Below are 26,311 nucleotides of genomic sequence, written 5' to 3'. Positions count from 1 at the left end.
CCCCCCCAGGACCCCACGGCCCCCCGCACGGGCCCGGGCGAGCGCGCGCTGCGCGGGGTGCTGACGTCCGCGCAGCGCGCCGCCGAGCATCTCGCGCCGCAACCCGCCGACCTCACCAGGCGACTCGTGCGGTCAGTATTCTAGTACAGTATTTATCGCATCCATAATGTACACAGGTGTTAGAAAATACAGTACAGTAGAAGCTCCTTATTCGCCCTTCCTTCATTCGCGTTTTCACTATTCGCGGACTGAAAAAATGCGACCCAATTCCTATATTCGCGGTCAAGATTTCTTTATTCGCGGATCGACAAAATATCGGTGCGTGCATGTACCTAGAAAAATACATTCGCTATCCTTTGTCAACGCGTCAGTAGAAGGATGAAAAGATAAAATAGCCTCATTACAACTACGTCTAGATTGTAACTTCTGCCTAAACCTAGTGTGACCTAAACTTGATACAATATTATGTAATTCATCAATCTGTATGATCAGACAATTAAATATTTTTTTATCTACAATTTGCTTCTTGATTTCGTCATCTAGGAACGTATCCCCTATAACCCCATACAAATTGCCATTCCATATTCCATATTCGCATACCCCGCGAATAAAGAGCTTCTACTGTATTTAGTCACAATTATGGACCCTGTCGGGCACAGCAAAATATAAAATTCGTAGGAGAGAGGAAGGGCTTTTAGTATTAATTTAATGTCATATTAAAATTAATTAAATAAGTATTTGGTAATTTCAATATTCTAGTGTATACAATGTGATAGGGGTGAGACTTCTAACCCGTTAAGGCTGAGTTCTACATCTAATTTTATGGACAAAAGTAAGGGGTCGAATCCCCTCCCCCTAAAAATTATGGCTATTTTTATATTTTTTTTACTTTTTTTGATATCAAAGGTTGTATGCGTCGTAGAAAGAAAAAAAAAAACGACAAACGGTTGCTAATAACCTTGGCTAACTAATTCATTACTTTTTTTATATGTTTGATAATGTTTTGGTGAGAAAAAAAATCATTTGTGAATTATTTTTACCGAAAAAATAACTTTTTTTCAATATTTTCAATTAGGGATTCAACCCCCCATTTTATTTTTTTTGTCGATAAAATTAGATGTAGTACTCAGCCTTAACGGGTTAGAAGTCCCAACCCTATCACATTGTATATTCAGTAGTTGCTTATGTTCTCATTACCTTGTAAAATACCTCACTATTGAGAAAAGGTTTCATTTGACATGGAAAAGGAATTAGTTTTGATTAGATAATGTGATGTATGTGAATTTATGCAATGACTAAGTTTTACTTGCACTCTGATTTGTAATCTGTATCTAAAATTCTTAAAATGACCGAAAGAAAAGCATTTTACTGTTCAATCACTTTTTACTAAAACTTTAACGAAGATGCATAAGAAAAGTCCATATTTTTATCAGACATGCCGGTAATCGAGCCGACGTATTACCTGATGGTAAGCAATCGTCGCCGCCGCCCATGGACACTTTAAACACCAGAGGCTTTACAAGTGCGTTACCGGTTTTTTGGGAGTTAGGAATTTAAAGGTTGTTGTTCGGGAATGGGGATAGGGAAGATTGGGAAGGGGGAATCATTATTGATCAACTTCCCAACATTATTTAACAACTTCGTCTTGTTTACAGTGAGTTCAAATATAATGATTACTTCAATATGTTTACAGATCGGGTGGTATCAACGCCGACCAACTTTGCGACGAGCGTCAATATGGACACGGCAGGGAAGCCAAGGTAAACTATTTATTAACAAACATCTTTTTTTTAATCATTGCTACCGAAACTAAGATCCTCCTGTGTCGTGGGTGCGTTTACAAACATACAATTACACACGACATAGTTAGACCAGATATAGAAACAACAATTTGTGGATCACACAAAGATTGGTCCCGTGCGGGAATGGTTCCGCTACACGCACACATACACCGCGCCAACTGCAGTCCAAATCGTGCAGCATCGTGCGCATGATGTTCAAATGTAAAGTGTACTAGTTTGAACACTTCATCATCATCATCATCATCAGCCGAGAGACGTCCACTGCTGAACAAAGGCCTCCCCCTTGGTCCTCCACGTAGAACGACAAGCCGCCACCTGCATCCACTGGCTCCCCGCCACTCTGACGATGTCGTCGGTCCACCTAGTGGGAGGTCTGCCCACGCTGCGTCTTCCGGTCCGCGGTCGCCACTCAGTCACCTTCCTGGCCCAGCGGCCATCAGTCCTCCGAGCGACGTGGCCTGCCCATTGCCACTTCAGCCTGCATATTTTGAGAGCTATGTCTGTAACTCTTGTTCTTTGGCGAATTTCCATATTTCGGATTTTGTCGCGCAAAGATACTCCGAGCATAGCTCTCTCCATCGCGCGCTGGGCGACTCTGAGCCTTTCTAAAAGGCCAGCAGTTAGGGACCATGTCTCGGTACCGTACGTCATCACTGGCAACACACACTGGTTGTACATCCTGGTCTTCAGACACTGCGGGATTTTTGACGAGAAGACTTCATGCAACTTCCCAAATGCTGCCCATCCGAGTTGGATTCTTCGAGCGACCTCTTTCTCGAAGTTGGACCTACCTAGCTGGATGATCTGACCCAGGTATGTGTAGTGGTCTACAACTTCGAGTATATCGCTCCCAACGACAACCGGTATAGGTGCAACATGGACATTTGACATGATTTTCGTCTTGTCCATGTTCATTTTAAGGCCCACCTGTTGGGAAACGGTATTGAGGTCGCTGAGCATGGTGTTCAGCTCTTCCAGCGACTCTGCCATTACGACTATGTCATCGGCGAAACGGAGATGAGTGATGTATTCGCCATTAATGTTGATGCCGCGTCCGCTCCAGTCCAAGAGCTTAAAAACGTCCTCCAGTGCGTTCGTGAACAGTTTCGGAGATATAACGTCTCCCTGTCTCACGCCCTTCCGCAGCTGGATTGGCCTCGTAGTCTCTTCCTGGAGTCGGATGCGCATGGTGGCATTGTTATACAAACACTTCAAAACCTCGATGTATCTATAGTCGATGTGGCACCGCTGGAGAGACTGCAGCACCGCCCAGGTTTCGATTGAATCGAAGGCTTTCTCATAGTCCACAAACGCCAAGCATAGTGGCAAGTTATACTCCTCGGTCTTCTGTATAACCTGCCGCAGCGTATGAATGTGGTCTATGGTACTGAAACCTTTTCGGAATCCGGCTTGTTCGGGAGGCTGGAAGTCATCAAGCCTGCGTTCGAGACGGTTCGTGATGACCCTCGAAAACAGCTTATACACATGGCTCAGAAGTGAGATAGGTCTGTAGTTCTTTAGCAGACAGTTGTCGCCTTTTTTAAAGAACAGAACCACCACACTCCGTTGCCATGCTGCCGGCGTGGTTCCCTCGAGTATGACGGAATTGAATAGCTTCTGGAGGACTAAAAGTATCGGTTTTCCACCCGCTCGCAGAAGTTCCGACGTGATTCCGTCATCGCCCGGCGCCTTGTTGTTTTTAAGCTGTTTGAGAGCCATCCTAATCTCGTACAGGCTGATGTCTGGGATATCCTCAGTGTAGTGCCGCGTCAGTTTAGCTCTTGGGTCCCGAGCTGTACCGACGATGGGTTGCCGTGTTGAGGTGTATAACTGTCCGTAAAACCTCTCGAGCTCTCCGAGGATCTCGGACTTCGACGAGATGACGCTGCCATCCTCGGTCTTCAGCCTCGTCATTTGGCTTTGCCCAACAGACGAATTCTTTGCGAAGACTTTTGAGCCCTTGTTTCGCTCAATTAAGTCTCTGACTCTTGCGGCGTTATAGGCCCGCAGGTCACGTCGCATGTATTTCGAGATTCGTCTATTGAGCTTGCCGTATTCAGACATATCGTCTGAAGACTGCAGCCTCATCTCGCTACGATCCTTAAGAAGTTTTAAGGTTCCGTCGGAGAGCTTTTGGGGCCTGTTTCGGCGGGGGTCTTGAAGAAGTCTGACCCCACTGCTCGGACAGTTTCCACCAACCCATTATTTATCTCGTCCACGTTTCCACAATCAGCTAGACACTGGAAGCGATTTTGCAGTTGGAGTTGGAACTGCTCGGGGTTTTGGATCTGGGCACGTCCAGGGCGGAGCGTGGACTTCACCAGGCGTGACCGCTCTAGTTTTATATTGATGTTCAGTGTGCCCCTGACAATACGGTGATCGCTACCGGTTTTCACCTTCGCTATCACAGAGACATCACTGAATATACGTCTTTCGGTCGCCATGATGAAGTCGATCTCATTTTTGGTAGAACCATCAGGGCTTATCCATGTCCACTTCTTGGCCGGTCGCTTCTGGAAGAAGGAGTTCATCAAATAGAGTCTCTCCCTCTCCATAAAGTCGACCAGCCGCTGGCCCCGATGGTTTCGCTGCCCATATCCAAATGGCCCTATTCTCAACTCATCGCTATTCCGTGTGCCCACCTTTGCATTGAAATCCCCCATCACAACGGTGAAGTGTGTTTCGGAGGAGTGTATGGCTTTTGAAATTTCCTCATACAGAGCCTCTACTTCGTCGTCACAATGTGTCGAGGTCGGCGCATATACCTGTATGACCTTCAGCGAATACCGGTTAGATATTCTGAGTATAAGGTACGCTACCCTGTTCGACACACTGTCGACCTCACACACGTTGTTGACGAGAGACTTGCGGACGAGAAATCCGACACCACCCTGGGATTTACGGTCTCCTTCCCGGAAGAAGAGCAAGTTGCCGGAATCTAGGATTATCGTATCCTGACCCTCTCTTCGGATTTCAGATAGTCCCAAGATGTCCCACCGCATTTTGCTCAATTCTTCCTCCAGCTCGACAATCTTCTCATCAGTCCGCAGTGTGCGGATGTTGTGCGTTGCCAGGGCCAAAGTTCGTCGGGGGTGGTAGCGCTTTCTCTGCCGGGGATTCTTAGCACCCCCTGCTCCGCCGTTACCTGATCCGCTACCTAGATCAGGAATAGCGGAGCTGCCGGGGACTGGGGGCCGTGTAATTTTGTTGTCGCTCATAGTGAAGGGGGGGGGTTGCCATAATCCCCACGCTTGGCAGGCGGCTTGGGGATCGCAGTTAGGTCACCGATAAATTTTGAGAATGCTGCTGCCCATTCCTCGGTGGCTGGTCGCAGTTTTAGGACGTACCCGGGTCCATTTAGGACGTACCCGGGTCCAACACTTAAAGCATCAATAATAACATTAGAGAACCTAACTCTTCATGACGGTTTAGGGAACAGAGAGTAAAGTTCCCTAAGAAAAGGAGGATCCTCGGACCAGGCGAGGTGATCAGCCTGGCGGGCTTTCTGCCCTACTGTTGTTCGTTGGGATTTTCTATACGTGTTAATTCGCATGTAAACTTCATATGTGCGATGCAGGATATTTATGACGTCACCCGTTGATTTGCTCGTCTATAGTCTATGTGCGACTTCTGTCATCTGTCACTTGTCACTTGTCAGAATGTCGCCATAACAGTTTATCTCTGCGACACTAAATAAATAAGCATAAACTGAACCAGAATGAAAAGCAAGTGAAAGCAGATTGAAGCCAGTATAATATATATACTAAACACTATGTTTCAGGCACTGAACCTAGCTTCAGACCTTCGCCACCAGATCAACGAGCTGGACGCCATCGTCAACGAGGGGGTCAGGGCTGCTGAGAAACAAGGGGGGAAGACCATGCAGGCTAGGTGAGTGACGTCATCAACCATGGTTCTTTGCTCAATAATCAGAAGTGCGTTGCCGGCCTTCTGGGGGTTAGGAATTTAAGGGGTGTTCGAATCGGGGATTGGGAAGAGGGGAATTGGGCCTCCGGTAACCTCACTCACACAAAGAAACAACGCAAACTTTGTTTCACGTCGGTTTTCGGTGAGGACGTGGTATTACTCCGGTCGAGCGGAAGTATGGCTGTCCCACACTTTAGACTAGATGGTAAGCAACCAGCACTGCCCATGGTCAATGGTAACACACTGGGGGATAGGTTAGGTTATGAAGATTGGGATTAGGGGAGGGGATTGGTCACCCGGTAACCTCATTCACGTATCGAAATACAACGCTTCAGTGGTTTCACGTCGGTTTTCTGCTCGGTCGTGGTACCGATTCATGTGGATGCGTGGCTCTCTCACATTGTAGCGTAGTCCGTAAAGACTGTACCGGTCGTAAACGGTTTTTTCCTTCTCCTTTCAGGTTGGAGACGGCCCACAAGTGGTTGCTCCACCCTGCCGCGGACCCGCAAACCAGGGTGGAGGGCCAAAAGGCTATCAACAGCATCGTGTCGCAGGGGCAGAGGGTATGTCGGTACACTATATCTGATCATCATGCTAATACAAATACTTTTGTTTCCACATTATATAAACTCGGTTTTGATGGTTTTGACGTTCAAATGTGCCTTCGCAGGCTACTTGAAATATATAATTTTGACTCGACTAGACAGGTCGTATTATCGTAAAATCGCAGTGAATTTTCACCTCGAAATTTTGTGAAGTAAGCGAATGCATTAAACATTTTTGAAACCGTAATATGTTATAAAATAGTGGGGCCACATTTATTGTATATAGAGAACTTAGTGTTGAAAATATCGCTGGTGTTAATGCGGTTAAAAACCATAGTAAGTTCTCTACATAATATGTTTTTAATATTTTTTGCTGTGCCTGACAGGGTCTACCATTGTTACCTACCAAATGTTTACCACCTAAGCCTACATTGTGGAATGCAATAAAGAATTGAGTATTGATTAGCACCGCAGTTTAGAGCGGATAATAGGGCGCGGGGTAAAACCGTGGTGCGGCCTAAAGGACTAAATTCTTTAGTTATAATGATAATTATATACATACATAACCTCACGCCTGTCTCCCATGGGGGTAGGCAGAGACAATCGAACGCCAATTGCCACGGTTCTTACACACTTCTTTCGCTTCATCAACAGTCATCAGTCTTTTCATGCACGCTCGTCGGTTAAAGGTACTTTTAATTTGGCCCTTTTTTAATATATCGCCAATCTAGTCGCTATATGTCCGTCTGGGTCGCCCTCTACCGACGGTATAGACTAGTCCTAGTCTATAATGATAATTCCATATTGTAATTCATCTCCTGACTCCAATAGATCGCTGACGGCCTCCAAGGCAGGGAGAAGGCGGAAGTCCTCCAGTTGTGCTCGGAGGTACAGCGACTGTCCGACAAGTTGGCCGACCTCTGCGCCAGCGGGAAGGGGGACAGCGAGGAGGCCCGGGCTATCACTCGGTGAGAGATGTTCTTTCTAAACGATATATACTTGTTTACCTTGGCACACGGAACTTTTACCCACTATTCGAGGCAAATGCTTTCAGTCTTGGTCAGAATAATTTGACTACAAAAGGCATCTGGTACAAAACCATTCAGCCCTTATGCTTTGGTTCAACGTGAGCAGCATGATAGACAAGAAGTCGTGATGGCTTTGAGGCATCCGTCATGTGCCACTTAATGGCTTTATGATGCGTAAAGTGGACTCACCCAATTGTGCTGTTTGCGGAAAGACGTCTATCATATCCTCGCCGAGTGCAGACGTATTGAGGCTCAAAAACGTCACGCCTTTGACGTCAATGATTATAGTGTAGGTTACTATAATAGTTCTTTCGGATGAGGCCAGAATTCGATTAATATTACTATTGTGGGTACTAGGTTGCGGGTAGGTTAATTTAATCCTAAGTCTATTATAAGTCTGTTTTTGTTATTCTGTTAATAATCGGGGAGCTTTTCTTTTAAGAAAAACCCCGTAAATAAATAAAGATGATATATACTATGTCATTCTATTTCATCGTCTGAGTGGCGGAGAGTTAGTGGATGCAGGACTAAGGGGGGGGGCTTTAACTGTAGACGTCTACTAGCTGATGGTATGTGTAGTGTAGTATGTATATAAATTATCCGATAAGTTAACATTGTAAAATGGTCATATCTGAAACTGGTAAGTCATAATTTCACGTGTAACAGTGAAAAAGAGAATGTGAAATAAATGTTGGTAGCTTATATAGCTTCTGTAGTAAGCTGGAAAGAATGATGGTGACTGAAGAAAAATTAAATAGATCGTGTGAGAAATTATATGATAGAGAAAGAAGTAAATATAGTATTATATCTGTCAGAGAGGAATGAAAAAGAAGTGATGAAGCAAAGAAATAAAGAAAAATCTATCATTCATCCCTAAAACATGTAATTTAGACCTTATCCCACGTGTAACAAGGTGTATATTGGCACAGAGAGCTGACGGACAAGCTGCACGAGCTGAAGCGCGCCACGGAGCGCGCCGTCGTCAACCGCGTGGTGGAGGACTTCATCGACGTCGCCGCGCCGCTGCGACACTTCACCGACGCCGTCAACGCGCCGCCCGGTACGTACCGCTTATACAGAATGGAGATCACTCGTATGATTTCAATGAAACTACTAGTAGGACTCGTTCACACAAGTATACAACTAAATATTTGAACGAAAACAAAATTAAAATATTGAAATTTTCAAACAAAATAAATTGTTAAATAAATCAAGTATGAAATTCTGTGGGATCAAGTTCATGTTTTTTGTTTTTGACCACAGAAGAGCTGTAATGTTGTAGGATGTCAAGGAATGTTACGGACATGCGGCGCGGCTTTTATAATCCCGTATTTGTAAAGATTGTCCAAATTAGGTCAAAGAGAATAATGCACTTATTGGTTAAATTACTGGGCATATTTCGCTCATTTTTCGTATATTTTCAACCAAGATTATAACAAATATGTGGTTTAAATTAAGTCATAAGAGGTTTGCGCAATAATGTATATTGGTTTTGCGCAAGTATGTTTCTAACCTATACATTGTAAATCCAAGTGGATTACTATTGTCTCTAAAAAGCAAAACATGCATGACATTACACTTGCGCAACCGTTGCGCAAACGTTTTTTACATGGAAATATCGTTCCCTAGGCACTCCAGGGCGCGAGTCGACGTTCCACGACAAGGCGGCGGGGCTGGCGGCCTTCAGCGCGCGCGCAGCCGCCGCGGCCGGGGTCGTCGCCGCCGGCGTCGGACACAACAAGAGGCTCGCCGACCAACTCATACATAACGCTCAGCAGGTACCGGCTCATTTTTTTTACGTTTAATGGGTCGACCCGGGTACGTCCTAAAACTGCGACCAGCCACCGAGGAATGGGCAGCAGCATTCTCAAATTTATCGGTGACCTAACTGCGATCCCCAAGCCGCCTGCCAAGCGTGGGGATTATGGGATATCAACCCCCCTCTAAGGGGGAGGCCTTTGTTCAGCAGTGGACGTCTCTCGGCTGATGATGAATGGGTCGACGTTTGGCCGCTATCTCACCTGATGGTAAGTGATGATGCGGCCTACGGTGGAGCACGTCTGCCCATAAGCAACCTATTCACTCGGGCCTTGAAGACACCCAGGTTATACCCATCAGGAAACACAGACTCCGGCAAGGAGTTTCACTCCCTAGCAGTTCGCACAAGGAAGCTTGAAGCGAAGCGCTTCGTGCGAGTGGGTGGGATATCTACCATGAAGCGGTGACGCCTCGCCGATTGTCTTGTGGTTCGATGATGAAAATCATACATTATTCATTCTCGTGATCTTTGTAGCGCGTGACAGTCGCGTCTACTGCTCGACTATGGGCCTTTTTGTAACCAGACCAGGTTCTTTTTCTTCTCCTCTAATAACATCTTCTGATTTGTTTCGTTGCGAGATCCAAGACATTCATTTCCCTGGGACGCGCCGGACTTCAGTGTTCCGGTGTTTTTATGTTTGTATCTACTGTAGATTCTGGCTTACAGGAGTTGCAGCGGTACAAGAGGTCATGGCGGGCTTGTCCCAAAGAAAAAAAAAGTCGTGTCCACTGCTGGACTATGGGCCTTTTTGTAACCAGAAGAGTAGAGCTACTCCGGTTCTCGAATGCGAAGTTTCGTTTAATCTTCGGCCGTAGGTTTTATTGATTTATTAATGAAATTACTTAAAATAACGTTTTATTTTTAATTTCAAATCAAAAACTATTTATTTATCTTCATTTCGTTCGTTAATTTTTGTTCACGAAAGTTCGCAATAAATGGTGTTATAGTACGAAATTTGCGAAGTTTCAGACGTAACTTGTTGAATTAGACATTAGAGTAGACCTTCAGGTTACACATTTAGACTTGCGACTCTTTCAGAATCGCTTCCAGAGACCGGATAATATTCACTTCTCGGTCAAATATCTAAAAAACCACAAGTTGGCTCTTACGATACGACTGATTCTAAACAGGACCGTTTATTTTCTCACAGGTTGAAAAGCTATCACCTCAACTCATTGCAGCAGGCAAGATCAGACTCTATAACCCAGACAGTAAGGTATGAATTACTCTGAACCAATCACTGCTTGTATTAAAAAAAGAACAATATCGAACATTATTGTACTTTCATTTATGAACGTATCAGGTGGCAGAGGAACATTTCAACAACTTGAAGAATCAGTACGCGGACGCCGTACTCCGCGTGAGGGACCTTTGTGACCAGGCTGTGGATCCCCTGGACTTCGTCAGGACTGCTGGTAAGTCATCATAACAAGAGTGGGATTTTCAGGGGTTGCGGATAGAAGCATGATGGCTTTATCATCAGTATGAAGGTGGTTATATGTTTTATACATTTGCGCAAACTTTTGCGCTAAAACATCATCCGTTGCGCAAATATTGTGTAATAACTCTATTTCTCTATTAATTTACTATGGAATAGCGGGGTTTTCTCTCTCCTCCACACAGGAATATCTTGCTTAATAGGAGTCTCCAAACACGACCACTCAATATTTTACAAATTGCAATAATAAAGAATATTTATATTTACATTTCATTTTCATTTTTCTACTAGCTGAATATTGGTCAATAAGCACACTATTGCGCATAAGTTTTAGTAAACAGTGTGCAATTTCTAATATTTCCCTTTAATTCACTCTCATTGTGATATTTTAAGTATAAGTAAATCTACGGACATAGTCCCAGACGTGGATTTAAAAGAGTTCAATTTATACAACAGGTGAGCTGATGCAGAAGCACACGTACCTGTGTGAAGACGCGATACGTAACAACGACTCGCAGAAAATGGTCGACAATACTTCAGCCATCGCCAGGTAATGTATAGCTTCTATTTGCAACTTCTTCCGCATATAATATTGACTTCAGTACCCCCAGTACGAGTTTGGTTAACGTTCAATGTAATCGAAACGAGAGCGCGTTCGGAGCTGTGATTGGCCGGCTCGAATAAACTAACCAATCAGAACTCCGAACGCGCTCTCGTTTCGACGTAAAGCAAGCTCTTACTAAGGGTACAGAATGTGTTTTCTCTTTCAATATGTAATATAAATGGTACCTGGTTATGTTGCCTAGGTCTATTAGGTATGCAATATATATAGCTTCATTGTGATCTTGTCGTTAGTTTTGGAAACAGATAAATGTATGAACAAAAAAGAGCAATTTGGGAGCAGTTGTGTGGCGGAGGTTGTGGGAGGGACTAGTGGCAGGCGGCTGGAGACTGGAAGCCTCCACGGCCTATCACCAGTTCATAAGGGGCCTAAGACTTAATTGACTGCACGGTTGGTGCGGTGGCTGGGCAACTGGCTGCCGCGCAACGGGTATCGGGTTCGATTCCCGCACGGAGCAACTCTTTGTGTGATCCACAAATTGTTGTTTCGGGTCTGGGTGTCATGTGCATGTGAATTTGTATGTTTGTAAACGCACCCACGACACAGGAGAAAATCTTAATGCGAGGCAACGTTTTTTAAAAAACAAAACAAAAAAAAATAACCAAAATTATTCCCCCCCCCCAGGCTGGCCAACCGAGTGCTGCTAGTGGGCGGGGCGGAGCGCGACAACACGGAGGACGCGCAGTTCGCGCGGTCGCTGGCGGGGGCCCAGCAGCGCCTGCAGGCCGCCATCCCGCCCGCCGTGCACTCCGCCAAGGCAGTCGCGCTCGGGGACAAGGCGCAGGCGCCCCACTGGAGGGCCGCCAACGCTGAGGTACCCATACTTACAGGAACCTTCCAATACAGACAAAAGTCTTGCCATTTCGTTCTCATCGCTGCCGGTTCTAACGTTAAAATCGACAGTAGTGACAAATGAAGAAATTCTTAACTTCCTCTATCTACTACCGTAAAACGGGGTGAATAGGTATAGGGAAATTCTTCATAGTATCTATTCACCCCTCTTCTGTCCCTATTCACCTCTCGATCCCTATTCACCCCGTTTTACTGTACCGTGTGGCGTGTATCATTTAATACAAGTTATCATCCGCAGATAATAAACGCAGCCGGAGAAGTGGAGTCAGCTCTATCGGGCCACTACGCCCCGGCGCCGCCCCCGCCGGCCCTGCCCGAGGCACTGTCCCGGCTGCACGTGTCCGACGTGGCGGCCCCGCCCCGTCCCCCGCCCCCCACCGGCGCCGCGCCCCCACCGCGTCCCCCGCCCCCAGCTGACACTGACGATGAGGGAGAGGATATCTTCAGGAGGCAGCCTCATCCTAGCCAGCCTATTTTGGTAAGTGTGTCTTTAGTACATTATGATAACTTGCCTTATTGATTGACTAGGTAACCTGTAACGGACGTATTACGGCGCATTCCAAAAACCTACCGATCGGTAGATTTGCCTACCAGCGCCGTTAGACGTGTTGACCAAATAAATAACGTACTGAGAAAGGGCCAAGCCAAAAACATCATTAATAGCGATGTATGAAGAGATAGACTTTACAATTAGTAATTAATCGAAAACGTAATTGTAATATTGGCATTATTTTATTGTAACTTTCGTGAGACATGGCTTGAGACTAGTCGAGTTCCTCGTCAAAACACTACGTGAGTAAGCCGATAACATAATAATTAATGTAATATTGGCATTTCATTATCTCTAACTTACACAAATCTACCTAAAACAATGTCCAAAACCTACGACTATTACATACATACATATATGTTTTTTATTCGCGATAATATCGTCGCTATTGCATGCCATAACATTACAAATGATGTTGTCCCCGGTAGGTGGCGGCCCACAACCTGCACAAGGCGGTGCGCGAGTGGTCGTCCAAGGACAACGAGATCATCGCGGCCGCCAAGCGCATGGCCATCCTCATGGCGCGCCTCTCCGAGCTCGTGCGCTCCGACTCCAAGGGTAACACACGCACGTTGTTTTAACTTGCTATCAAGTCTCTAAAACCTACGTACTGTACTATTATTAACTTGCTATCAAGTCTTTAAAAACTACGTACAGTAAAACGGGGTGAATAGGGACAAAAGAGGGGTGCATAGATACTATGAAGAATTCCCCTATACCTATTCACCCCTCTTCTGTCCCTATTCACCTCTCGATTCCTATTCACCCCATTTTACGGTACTGTATTATTATTGACACAATGAATGTGGTAACAATACAAATTATTTTTGTATGGAAAAGGTTACTTTTCATCATAAAATTAAACTTAAAAAGGGCGTATTTGTATAATAACTATCGCGTAACATAATAAATTAACTAAATAATCACGGTCTACTCACGAGTGAGTACCATTAATGGAGAAAAGCTCTACTACTTTCGAGTCACAAAGGGACTTTCAGTAGGTTGCGCGACGTCGTCGAGTCTGCGCACGTTGCCCCTCTGTGACTCGAAACTCGTAGAGCTTTTGACAATTAATGTACTTACGTGAGTAAACCGTTATTATTTTGTTAATTTAAAAATGACCGCTTCATAAACTTACAAACTTATACTAACAAATCTGCTTATAATCAGTGTGTTTATCGAGTCCCCTGTAACCCCCATAATGAGTATCTATTTGCCCACCAATGGCCTTTAAAATTAACAAATCCCCAAATATAAATGTATGTAATGTTGTTATGTAATCGCTATGTAACTAAGCTGTCTATATACCTCTATTGTACGCACTATTCATGCTAACACTCTTGTATATTGTATACTTGTCTATGTAAGCGCATATTATTTATTTTATAGCTTTTCAGTGTTCTATATATACACATTATTAATGTACTCAGTAGGGATGATGACGGGGTATGAAAATAATAATAACGACCAACGAGTCAGTCAAGTCAGCAAAAACAACGCTTATTTTAACCATATTAAATAGAGCTGAAGAATTAGTTTGATTGAACGCGCTATTCTCCGAAAGTACTGGTCCGAATTGAATAATTCTTTTGTGCTGGATAGCCCATTTATCGACGAAGGTTATGGGCTATAAAACGTTACGCTACGATCAATAGGAGCTGAGCAGAGCGGGTGGAAGAAGCTTGTCCCATTATTAGTTTTGACGCTGTATTGTCGTTACATATACAATAAGTAAATGATCAAATAATGTATCAGAGAGCAAAAAAAATAAAAAAAGAGTAACGATGGAGTTTCTTGCTCATTCTTCTCCATTCAAAGCTACACTTTGGAACGAGCACCTAGCTTCACTGACAGACAGACTGACGGACAATTCAATTTGACGTTTCAAATGTGCCTAATTTAGGATTCATTGAAATAAATGCTTTGACTTTGTCTTTAGTATAAAATAATATGCGCTTAATGTCTGTATGTATGTATATGGTTGTATGTGCCCATTGTACATGTCTCACTGTCGGAGCAGAGGTCGCTTTGAATCTCAGCGGTAAGTCACATGCCATGCCACCCTCTGTAGATGTGTAGTTAATGTACTTAGATAATTTTGTTAGATTGTAGAAGTAATATTCACGTAGAGTTCAATATACATTCGATATTCAATATTCATTCTATTTGGTGGATTTCATAAAATTTCCATTTTGCTTTTATTAAGAGGCATTATTACAAAAAAATATATAATCAGATTGAGTGCATGCTCGATTTTCGAAAGAACTTGGTTGATAAACAATAATACAGCCCAAAACACACACATCAAACATCATCAGCCTATAAGTGGCCGCTACTTACCGAAAGCCTGTTCTCACACGAAGAAGGTTTGAGCATTAATCGCCACTCTTGCTCAATGCAGGTTGGTGATTTCTAACTTCCAATTAGAAATTACAAGACCATGTCTTCACGAGATTTTCATTCACCGTTTGTCAGTGATGTCTAAATAATCTTAGAAAATCTTATATTGGTACTTGCTGTTGGTAGGTTTAGAACCCGCACTCTCATGCATAAGATGCGGGCATCTTAAACCTTCGGACCACCACGATCCCAAAACACATGCATGCTATTCACTCATCTCAACCGTTTTATGAAACAAACCATATTGTTATCGTTCTCGCCAAACCTTAAAAAATGCATGACCGTTTGAGCATGTCTATAATTCCCTAACCAAGTACTCCTCACTAATCCCCACTCTTCTATCACCAGGTAGCAAACGTGAGCTCATTGCGACGGCGAAGGCGATCGCTGAAGCTTCCGAGGAAGTCACCAGGCTTGCCAAGAAACTGGCTCTCGAGTGTACTGACAAGAGGATTCGTACTGTAAGTATAGGCTAAGATACTGTATAAGCCGGTAAAGGAGCAGACGGATCTCCTGATGGTAAGCAATCGCCGCCGCCCATGGACACCCGAAACACTAGAACAAGTGCGATGCTGGCCTTTTGGGGGTTAGGAATTTAATGGTTGTTGGGGAATCGGGGATTGGAAAAATTGGGGATTTTCCCCCCGTAAGGCAGATATTTCAGATTTCAGCCATTATAGACCCACTGCCTTATTAGAATAATTCGTATAATATAAAAAATTGGGACAGTGTTTCAACAACTGCAAGTCCAATAGTGGAATCTTACATGTTTTTTAAAGCGATTACCATAAACCGATTTAAATGAAATTAAGTATAACTATGGTTACTCAAGTTTGATGACAATGTAATATTTTTTTATTAATAATGACACAATAATATTTGTTAACAGAACTTGCTACAAGTATGCGAGCGTATCCCGACGATTGGCACACAGCTGAAGATTCTATCCACCGTCAAGGCGACCATGCTTGGCGCTCAAGGTAACTACACTGCTTACCCCTCTATCTATATTTACCTTGAATCTGCTACTTACTAATCTATAACGCGACGTCTCGAGTGAGCGATCTAGTTGCAAAGGCGATGCAAGGCGAACAACAAACTGACAAAATGACAAAATATATTGACGTCGTCTATGGCACCAACCGCACGTGGGATGCGGCGCGAACGCGATCAATTTTTTTTTAAAACGTTGGGCACATTAGCGTTTTCTCCTGTGTCGTGGGTGCGTTTACAAACATACATATGTCATGCACATGACACCCAGACCCGAAACAACAATTTGTAGATCACACAAAGAGTTGCTCCGTGCGGGAATCAAACCCGCTACACGTAACGCGGTAGCCGGTTGCCCAGTCGTGCATTGGTTTGACATTGTCGCGAGAACCTGGGTGCCTACTACGGTTCTCGAATCCGAAGTTTCGTTTAATCTTCGGCCGTAGGTTTTATGGATTTACTAATAAAATTACTTAAAATAACGTTTTATTTTTAATTTCATATCAAAACCTATTTATTTATCTACATTTCATTCGTTCATTTTTGTTCATGAAAGTTCGCAATAAATAGAATTGTAGTATGCAATCTGCGAAGTTTCGGACGAAACTTCGTTTTTCGTCGAATTAGAGTAGGCCCCCTGGACGCGGTGCCGGCACGTTTTTGTTTATAATGTCGGAAACAGAAACAAAACGAAACGATTCATAATCACATAGGACATAGCCGCCGCGTCATACCGCATCGCGTTGAATTCGCGTGTCACCGCACCGCTTCGCGTTCGCTTCTAGATCGCTCACGCAGGACGTCGCGTACCAAAACTATTTATTAAGCTTTGCTAACAATATGCGTATCTTGTAAACCATTTAATTATATTTTTTGTAAAAGCTTGTTATAGTCTTCGGCACGTAACTTGGCAATTTTTTTTTAAATAATGAGAAAGTTCCGCCAATCGCACAGGGATTGATCCTCACAAGCATCGTGCGCAGACGCGGCGACGTTGCGCTGACTATTAAACGTACGCGTCCGCGTATTTTTAGTAAAAAAAAAAATGATAACAAAATCTTGCCAAGTTATCTGCCAACCTTTATAAAATGCATATTTATTATGATATGGCCATAGGTTATATGGGAACTGCTTCGGCACTCTGATTGGCCGGCTCGAATAAACCAACCAATCACAGCGCCGAACGCGCTCTCGTTTCGATTACTTTAAACGTTAAGAAAACTCGTAAGGGTACAGATCATTGATAAATTATTTTCTTGGTCTCCTATTACTCAAGCTGTATTAAATAGGCTACTTACATATTTATTACTGTTTAAATACTTGATATTATAGCTTATCATTGTATAATAAGTAAAAATAAGCTTTCTCTCTATTAATGCTATGCTTCGCTTTAACAGTCGGCATGCCGGACTACAAAGGTAAAGCAATATGACGTTACACTGTCAATAACACACACACTCATATCTAAAACAATACATAATATATCGATATGTAACTTTTTATGGTATAAGCCGGTAAACGAGCTGACGGATCACCTGATGGTAAGCAATCGCCGCCGCCTATGAACACCCGAAACTGGGCGTTGCCGGCCTATTGGGGTTAGGAATTTAAGGGTTGTTGGGGAATCGAGGATTGGGGGGGGGGGATAATTGGGCCTCCGGTAACCACACACGACGAAACACAACGCAAGCGTTGTTTCACGTCGGTTTTCTGTGAGGCCGTGGTATCAATCCGGTCGAGCCGGCCCATTCCTGCCGAAGCATGACTCTCCCATACTTCATCAGTACACCCAAATACAAACTATAATAACACGTGTCTTCATAAGAGCACTAAGTCATTGGTTGTGGCATTGTTGTGGCTACTGTGTCGCAGGCAACTATCTAACGCCCTGATTGTCTAGCTGTTTAATCAAATGGCCGTCTCTTTTGCTGTGGGTTGTCGTTTGAATCGAGTTGCTAATAGAATAGTAGGGTAGGTTGCCTGAAATCGAATCCCTATCAGAAATAAAGTTCCATCCATTGAGAAACCAAAAGATTTACTGTGTAAATGTTTATGTGTACTGTGTAGTCTGTGTAAAACTTTCGCGAGACATATTATAGAACTAATTATTATAGTTTTCGGCATTCTCACGTAACTGTTAGACGAGGAACTCGACCCGTATCAAGCCGGTGAGGCTTGTATTCATGTCGCGGAATACTGCTCATGAATATGAGCGTCAGAATGGCTCAAACAGTTATGCGAGTAAGCTGAAAACCATCATAATAATAGAAACGTTCGACGTTCTGATTGGTTGGTTTATTAGAGCCGGCCAATCAGAGCACCGACCGCGCCACGTACGTAAAGAAACTCATACTAAGGGTACAGATAAAGCCATTACTTAGACGTTTAATACAGCTAGGTGGCTGCGGACCTCATTTAATATTTTCTTATGTATTTTGGTTGTGTACTAAACCATGTTGTTTATGCGATACAGGTAGCGAAGAGGACCAGGAGGCGACGGAGATGCTGGTCGGCAACGCTCAGAACTTGATGCAGAGCGTAAGTTACTTCTACTCTTTGCTTCTGTCCCCGGAAAGTGGTTCCTAGATGGAGTGGCCTACTGGTGACAAGTCTTGTAACTTTAAGCAAGATCTTGGATTCGGTATCTGAAGTAGCATACGAAATAGCGGGACTCTTTTAGTAAAATTTTACTTGGTTGGACTGAGTAGACTAATCCCCTGATGGTAAGCAATCGGCGTCGAACGTGGATACTCGAAACTCTAGAGGAGTTATTTAGGATTTTAGGAGGAGGAAGTTACAAGTGAGATACCGGCCTTGTAGTGGGGGTTTAGGAGGGGGTGATAATAAAGTCTTTCGGAAGTTCTTACTAATCGTTGTTGTCATAAGTCGGATTGTTAAATAAGTTATAATAATGTAAGTGACTAAATTGTCACATGATTTGTGATAAAGTTTTGATGAGAATGCCAACTTTAACTTATAGTTTAGTTAGGAAAATTCCAGCAGAAAAAGATACCATATTTAATTTTCTACCACTGATTTACAGGTAAAGGAAACAGTGAAGGCGGCAGAGGGCGCCTCCATCAAGATCCGCACGGAGCAAGGTGGATACAGACTGCGTTGGGTGCGACGCTCGCCGTGGTACCAGATCTAAACTCCTGCAACCCTGACAATAACATCTGTAGAATGTGGAGTTGAGGTTTTAAAACTATATTGATGATACTTGATTTGTTTACCAATCTTTTAACCGCCGCGAGTAAAGCCAGCGCCAAGCGTATCATTGGTGATGGGAAACATCAATCATACTTTAAATAAAACATTTTTTTATATAAACCTATAGTCGTATATACGTCTGCGGTGGTTAAGTCACAAAATTTCGTGGTCGGATTTATCCGACTCTGGCGGTTAAAATGTTAAATACCTATGTGTATAGGTATTTAGTTACGTAATAAAGTAACATCTATAATATCTGGAGTCAAGGTCCCCCCACTCTATATGTATAGTACTTAGTAAACATCTATTGTAGGTGGGTGATTTTTCAAAAAACCTTAACTTTTGTTTAACAAATCATTATTCTTCCACGTTATTAGGCATCGTGGTAGCTTTATATCATCCTTATTTTTATTGGATTAGTTGAGAGCAGTGTCACAGCTTCATTTATTGAAACCTAATTTTGTGTTTCAATCGGCAGACTTGTTAACTGTTAACCAACAGTTAAGCTTGCAAGCTTGCAGTTAACGGCGTCATTACCTTTTTTTTTAAAGTCATCCAGGTACTTCGGTTAAAGAAAGTTCCGTTATTTACTGGCGCCCAATGTGGGACAGGAACGCAGTGAAAATAATCTCAGAAGGCAAATATGTTCGGGGAATAATACATTAAACATTTTATAATATTGTCATTGACATTTTAAGCCTTTTTTTGGACATCTGAGAGAAAATAATCTTAAATTGAAATCATATTAAGTCTTTGACTGCCAATAGAAAACTGTTGAAGGCAAATCCTCCGCTAACGGGGCCCACATGGTGCTCCCATGGCGTTTGACGTGTTAAAGTTAAAAACAACATAATTATATAAACTTCCATTTTACTTTCCCATCTCCTAATATTAAATACAGTTTGTTAAATGCGCACACGCATACGTAATTGTTACATATTACAACTATAAGTACATGAGAGATTTATCATTATAGTTTTATTAAAATAAAGTATAGTTTCATGTTTTAATAATTATTAATATTAACCTCCTTGGTTTAGTGGTTGCAAGCTTGACTACTGACTATAAAGTCGTTGGTTCTATTCCAGATTCAAATAGATGCAATCATGTTATTGAATGTAGAATCGTGTCCAGTAATAAAAAGCAAAAAATAAAGTGTTAATCTCTGTCTACCCCCTTTTGGGGTACGCGTGATGTAATATTGTAATGTTAAGCTTTATATACAAAAAAATATGTAACTTGGGCAGCTTCATGACTATGTTTTATCATAAACACCTCAACGTAAATGAATATTCATAAAAGTTATATAAAAGTACAATTTAGATGAAAATCGTACAATGTTTAATAAGTATTGTTACAGTACATTTTTAATAATTATAACACTTATAACCATAGATCGGAGTACATGAGTACACATGTTTCAAAAAACGAGATTATTTTTTACAACTTTTTAATTTTATGAACAACGAATTGTTTTATTTAGAAATAGATATATATCCGCCGTACTCAGAGACATTTAATGGTTCCTTAACCCAGTCCTTAGCAATTGTTTTCGATACAAAATCGTTACTAAGTTAGCGGCATTATGTGCACCTCTGCCTACCCTTTCGGGGATAAAAGGCGTGAAGTTGAATATATAAATATATAATGTAATCGTTACTAAGGAATAATATTAAGTAATTATTAAATGTGTCTGAATGCGGCAGTAAATATGAAAGATAAAGAAAAGTGATAGAAAATGTGTGATTCTGAATGTAAGTGCCATCTCCGTGCTTTACTAAGTAGGGTAGGTCCTCACGCCTTTTCAAATATATCCTATTATATACATACAATACGTAGATACTATATTATATACTTATATGTATAAGAGCAATATATAGCAGTGATTGTTAATTGATATAATTGGTGAAATGTGGGTGTGATATTCATTGTATAATATTCAATAATATGAATACTAATCTTTGTATTTTAATGTGTTATAATGTGTACGATTTCATTGGCAAAATATGACTACAGAAGTTACTGAACTGTTATCTCAATAGATCAGCGATTATAAACCTCTACTATGAGTTCGAAGCAATAGTATTTGTCGTAAATCGTTTTTGTATGTCAAATTTTATCAGCGCCTCTATCGGTCACCTGTGGAACTAAAAACCATACAAAAAAAAACTACGTCGTCATTGACAAATACTATTGCTTCTAACTCTGGTAGAGGTACAGGTATATAAGAAACAATGCCAATGAATTCACAATGTATTTAAATATATTATTATGTATATACACTTTCATATAATACATGGCTATAGTAGGTGCTCTTTCTAATGTATTAGGGTTTGTCTAGAGGCCTACTTATATAGTATTTGAACATAGTGGCCTTAGTAACGCGGTTATTTTTACATAACTACAGTATATAGGTAGCTAACGCTGTTTTCACAAAGTAATATGTTATTCTGATATGTAGGTAATCATGATGAGATTTTTAAAGGTCTATATCAAACGGTATTTTACTGTACTTTTGTCGATCTTTATTGCTGAAAAGCTATCGACTGTAGGCCCAATTGGCACAGTAGCTAAACGATTGGATTCTACGCCACATGTCAAGCGAATTCCATTTTTGAACACTTTTAATCCGTTGCATGTGGGAACGAAGAACTACGTGAAATATAATATGTTTTTTTAGTGTCTTATATACCTAAGTCTAACCTTATACTCAAGACAATCTAGTACTTTCAAAATATCTTGTGTTTACTTCTTCAAAAATAACAAAATATCAAAAGGCCTTTAAAAATTGTGAAAATGGCTTCAAGTTAGCACTTATTTTCGTGTTGTGGATTATTCTAGAAATATAAAACATATATATTATCATATAAGCGTAGGACCGTGGAGCGAGAGCAATATTTTTGTATGTTGGGAGTGTGCTACTAATCTTATATAGTATTTACCTACAAAAGCGCCGTTTGTAAAGGTAATTTTACGGCAAAAACGGCATTTTTGTAGGTAAAAGATGTTTAAGTAAGGTCAAAGTAACATAAGTTAATAATATTTGTAAATAACTTTAGTAGGGAGCGTTGTATGTAGTATATAGGTTGAGTACTCGATAGACTTGTTGCAAGAAAACCGAAAATATAAATTTAATATCTACTCGATTCAGTCGTATTTTTATAAAAAGCAAAAAAAAATGCCTTTTCGATTTAGTCGTCTTGGAAAAAGGCAAGTTCTATTTTAGATTGCCTTGTTCGTTATGTGGTTACAAGTGCTACTGCCGAGTCCTGGGTTCAATTCCCAAATCAGGCTTAAAAATTATAAGGGCTTTTTTGATTATTTTTTGGTTATATCACTGAATTTGGAGTAGTGACCAGTCTATAGTCATATGTTGACTTTCTGTTGCCCTATTATTCATGTTTAAAATGTATTTATAACCGGCAAGTCTATCGTTTACTTTAAAATTAGTCGTATTAACGTTTGCGTGCTTATTTTATTTTATATCTAAACGTAAGTCTTGTACACTTTACATACATTTTTTGTTTTAATATTTTATTTATTCTAATAAAGATTTTTTTTATTTATATTTTTGTTTCTTTTTGGGCTTCCTTTTTTTAATTGTATTTGCTATTATTGGTATACAATTAATAGTAATGATACAGTCAACTGAGCTGTTTAGTATACAGGGAAGAAAAATAAAGATTGATCCATATTCATTTATTTGCTTTCTTTGATTCAGTACAGAGACAGTAACCATTGGACGATTATTACGTCGTCCAAAGGTTACAATTAGATACGCTTCTGCTTTCGCAAAATAACAATATGTCTCTGTTGAATCAATGTTTAGTTGTTATTTTAGGGTGTGATCAAACCCTCTTTACTCTTATTACCTATGTGGCAAGACATGACAAATGATAGACGACAGAAGTCGCACATACACGATCAACGAACAAACCAACTGACGTCATATATCTTACATCGCAGATATAAAGTTTACGTTCGAATAATCATGGATAGAAAATCCGAACGAACAGCGAGGTACTCGCCAGGCACGAGCACCTCGCCTGGTTGGAGGATCTTTTGTTTAAAGGGAGGGAGGGAGTTTACTCACTGTACCCTAATCCTGCACCCTAAATAGCTTGGTTCACTGTAGTCATTATAAATTTTATGATTAATTTTTATTTATCTTCAAGATCAAGATGGTTAATTAGTTTTTTTATGAAATAATTTTATATAAAATTATTAATATTATAAATTAAAAATCGTGCTAGTCCAATACTGAAACATAGGAATAATATCTGTGGTTTTCTAGACGTCCATAGACAGGATAGTTTTTGGAAAATAGTAATAATTATTATGTTTTTAACAACAATAAATAAATGTAATAGAATAATATGAACTTGGTGCTAGATGGACATTATTTTCGTACAACTTATAGCCTTATAGATGTACCTCATAATGTTTAGAAATAGATAATAATTCAATAACTAAGAAATACAAAGGTAAACTTGTAATAAGAAGCTACTTATTATAGATTAGTAAAATAACAAACTACACTTGGAAGCAAAGAAATGAACTCAATAGCGTTATTTTTCTTTAATTAAAAAAAAATCCTCTGAGCTGTATAGTATCTTATTTTCAGACATGGTCACTAGTAATATATAACAGTATAAATATGTACGTTTATACTAAAAACTAAGAAACCAAATATCCCGTTTTAAGTTCTAATGATGTAAAATAAATGTTTCGTTTCACAAAATACTCTCATTTTAAAGGTAATTCAATTCCCTTTTTTACAACATACATTACCTATAAAGCAAATACTTGTAGCAGAAAATATTGATCAAGAAATGAAAAAGAGAAAACACTAGTGGTCCTATTTCTTTGCTTTCAAGTGTATGAAACTACTGATTGGCCAGCTCGAATAAACCAACCAATCAGAGCGCCGAACGTGCTCTCGTTTTGATTACTTTAAACGTAAAGTAAACTCGTACTAAGGGTATAGAAATCAACTACAAATAGTTACCAAAAGCTAAAAACCAATAATTAAATAATTATTTTTAATAACTTTTAATTATAATGATATCGATTTGTAATCTATAATTAACACAATGAGCAAGTTTCCACCTGGCCTAAAATAAACTAATAATTAACGGAAATATAACTCTTTTACAATAATGTTAGAATAATTAATTTCTAAATTAATAATTAATTAAGCCTAATAATTTATAATTTTAGTATATTTCACTCTTACGCCTCTTTTAAAGCCTATCGGACAGGCTACCATAGCACTCTCTATTGAATAAAGCTTGAATTATTCTAATTCTAAATTATATTCAACTAAAAACCTTTTAAATCTTGGCTTGATAATAAAAAAATCTTATTACTAATTATTATAAAACAGCTTCTGCCAGCGGCTTCACTCAAGTCGGCTCTTACCCTATCTGTATACCAAATTTCATCAAAATCCATTCAGTAGTTTCAGCGTGATTGACGGGCAAACATCCAAACAAACTTTCAGATTTATAATATTAGTGTAAGTAGTCAATAAGAAGTGTGATGCAAAGTTTGTGAATAAGTTTGTTTGTAACTCAACAGGGGCGTAGCTAGCGCCGTATTTGCCGTATCAATTATACGGGGCCCTAGGGCCATGGGGGCAAACATGGGCTGGCTTGAGAGACCTTGCCTACTTCTTGACACAGGCGCTTACCAGACACGGAAGTTTCGGCAGATACCTGTTAGTCAGTAAGAGTCTGACACTGGCGTCTCATCCAAGGGGCAGGAAAAGTCGTTGGATGATTTTACTAAAAAATAAAATGGGCCTTAAACTAATTTTTATACGGGGCCAAGACACGCTACGCCACTGTTACCCAATCACGTCAAAACGACTGAAGGGATGAGATGTAATTAGGAACAGTTGTTTATGGTCTTGGATAATACATAGGCTTCTTTATATCCATGGGAACGCGAATGAAGTTGCTGGCAATTTCTAGTAAATTAAAATGAATACAAAGATGTTAAAGTAATAGTAGTTATGGACTAACTTATTGGTGGAAAGGTCGGTAGCGGACAAAGGGGTTTGAGGTTCGTACCTTAGTTTCCCTAATCGCAGAATAAAAGATGAGATTAACTAAAAATCACTGGGTACTCATGTAAATAAATTGAGAAAAGCTCTACTAGTTTCGAGTCACAGAGGGACTCTTAATCATGAGCAGTGTGCGCAGAGGCGGCGACGCGCACGCTAGTAGTAGACCTACTTAGAGCTTTTCTCTATTAATTTACGTGAGTAAACCATGATTTTTAATTAATTTAGATGTTACGATAGTTATTATAAACTATGAGATGTAATATTACAAAATTAATAGCTTTACTGTAATGACTTGTGTAGTATAATTATATAATTACTGCTTACCCGAATGCTGTAGACAAACAAACACGTAGACTGAACTATTTTCTTATAGACATTAAACATTATTCTTATATACTTTGTCTTTTTATTTATACCTATCCTTATAGTATATTTCATCAGTTAGGTTAATTAGGTACCTCACGGTGAACCATCTTGCCACAACATTTTAGTAATTTTAAACAAAGAATATTGTTTTTTATGTTACAAGCCGGTAACAGAGCAGATGGATAACCTGATGGTAAGCAATCGCCGCCGCCCATGGACACCCGAAACACCAGAGTGCGTTGCTGGCCTTTTGGGGGTTAGGAATTTAGGGGTTCGTGGGGAATCGGGTATTGGGAAGGAAGGTAATATTGGACCCTCCGGTAACCTCACTCACATAAAGAATCACAACGCAAGCGTAGTTTCACGTCGGTTTTCTATGAGGCCGTGGTATCACTCCGGTCGAACCGGCCCATTTGTGACGAAGCATGGCTCTCCCAAGCTCTCTTGTGGATGCTATTCTAAAACAACTGAACCAAAATGGGAGCTAATTAAAATTGTACTTAGAAGGATTTTTCCTGAATTCCTGAAGTTATTTGTGGTTTTATAATTACAATTCATAATAAACACGCGGTCGACTTACGTCATTGAATTCTTTATATTAGTTATTGTGAATACAAATAAAATGTTTGCAGTATAACAATGCCTAAATGTATTTGCTTTCATAACGTTGCCCCACACTAGTATCTCCT

General features: G+C 40.8%; 1 protein-coding gene across 1 annotated transcript in view; it reads left to right on the top strand.

Moving 5' to 3' along the window:
* LOC118280713 (vinculin) overlaps positions 1 to 22,752 on the top strand; it is a 58,542-nt gene extending 35,790 nt beyond the window's left edge. Inside the window, exons 9-25 of the mRNA XM_035601035.2 lie at positions 10 to 131; positions 1,694 to 1,760; positions 5,584 to 5,693; positions 6,190 to 6,292; positions 7,106 to 7,242; positions 8,232 to 8,362; positions 8,932 to 9,080; positions 10,272 to 10,337; positions 10,425 to 10,536; positions 11,016 to 11,109; positions 11,806 to 11,995; positions 12,272 to 12,511; positions 13,012 to 13,141; positions 15,332 to 15,444; positions 15,873 to 15,963; positions 18,450 to 18,514; positions 19,020 to 22,752. Coding sequence (XP_035456928.2) covers positions 10 to 131; positions 1,694 to 1,760; positions 5,584 to 5,693; positions 6,190 to 6,292; positions 7,106 to 7,242; positions 8,232 to 8,362; positions 8,932 to 9,080; positions 10,272 to 10,337; positions 10,425 to 10,536; positions 11,016 to 11,109; positions 11,806 to 11,995; positions 12,272 to 12,511; positions 13,012 to 13,141; positions 15,332 to 15,444; positions 15,873 to 15,963; positions 18,450 to 18,514; positions 19,020 to 19,127 — 2,028 coding nt within the window. The 3' untranslated portion in view covers positions 19,128 to 22,752. The remainder of the gene's footprint in view (positions 1 to 9; positions 132 to 1,693; positions 1,761 to 5,583; positions 5,694 to 6,189; positions 6,293 to 7,105; positions 7,243 to 8,231; positions 8,363 to 8,931; positions 9,081 to 10,271; positions 10,338 to 10,424; positions 10,537 to 11,015; positions 11,110 to 11,805; positions 11,996 to 12,271; positions 12,512 to 13,011; positions 13,142 to 15,331; positions 15,445 to 15,872; positions 15,964 to 18,449; positions 18,515 to 19,019) is intronic.
* Positions 22,753 to 26,311: the final 3,559 nt, after the last annotated feature.

Source organism: Spodoptera frugiperda, chromosome 16 (assembly GCF_023101765.2).
Source record: "Spodoptera frugiperda isolate SF20-4 chromosome 16, AGI-APGP_CSIRO_Sfru_2.0, whole genome shotgun sequence".
Classification (NCBI taxonomy): Eukaryota; Metazoa; Arthropoda; class Insecta; order Lepidoptera; family Noctuidae; genus Spodoptera; species Spodoptera frugiperda.
This window is presented reverse-complemented; position numbering and strand designations above follow the sequence as displayed.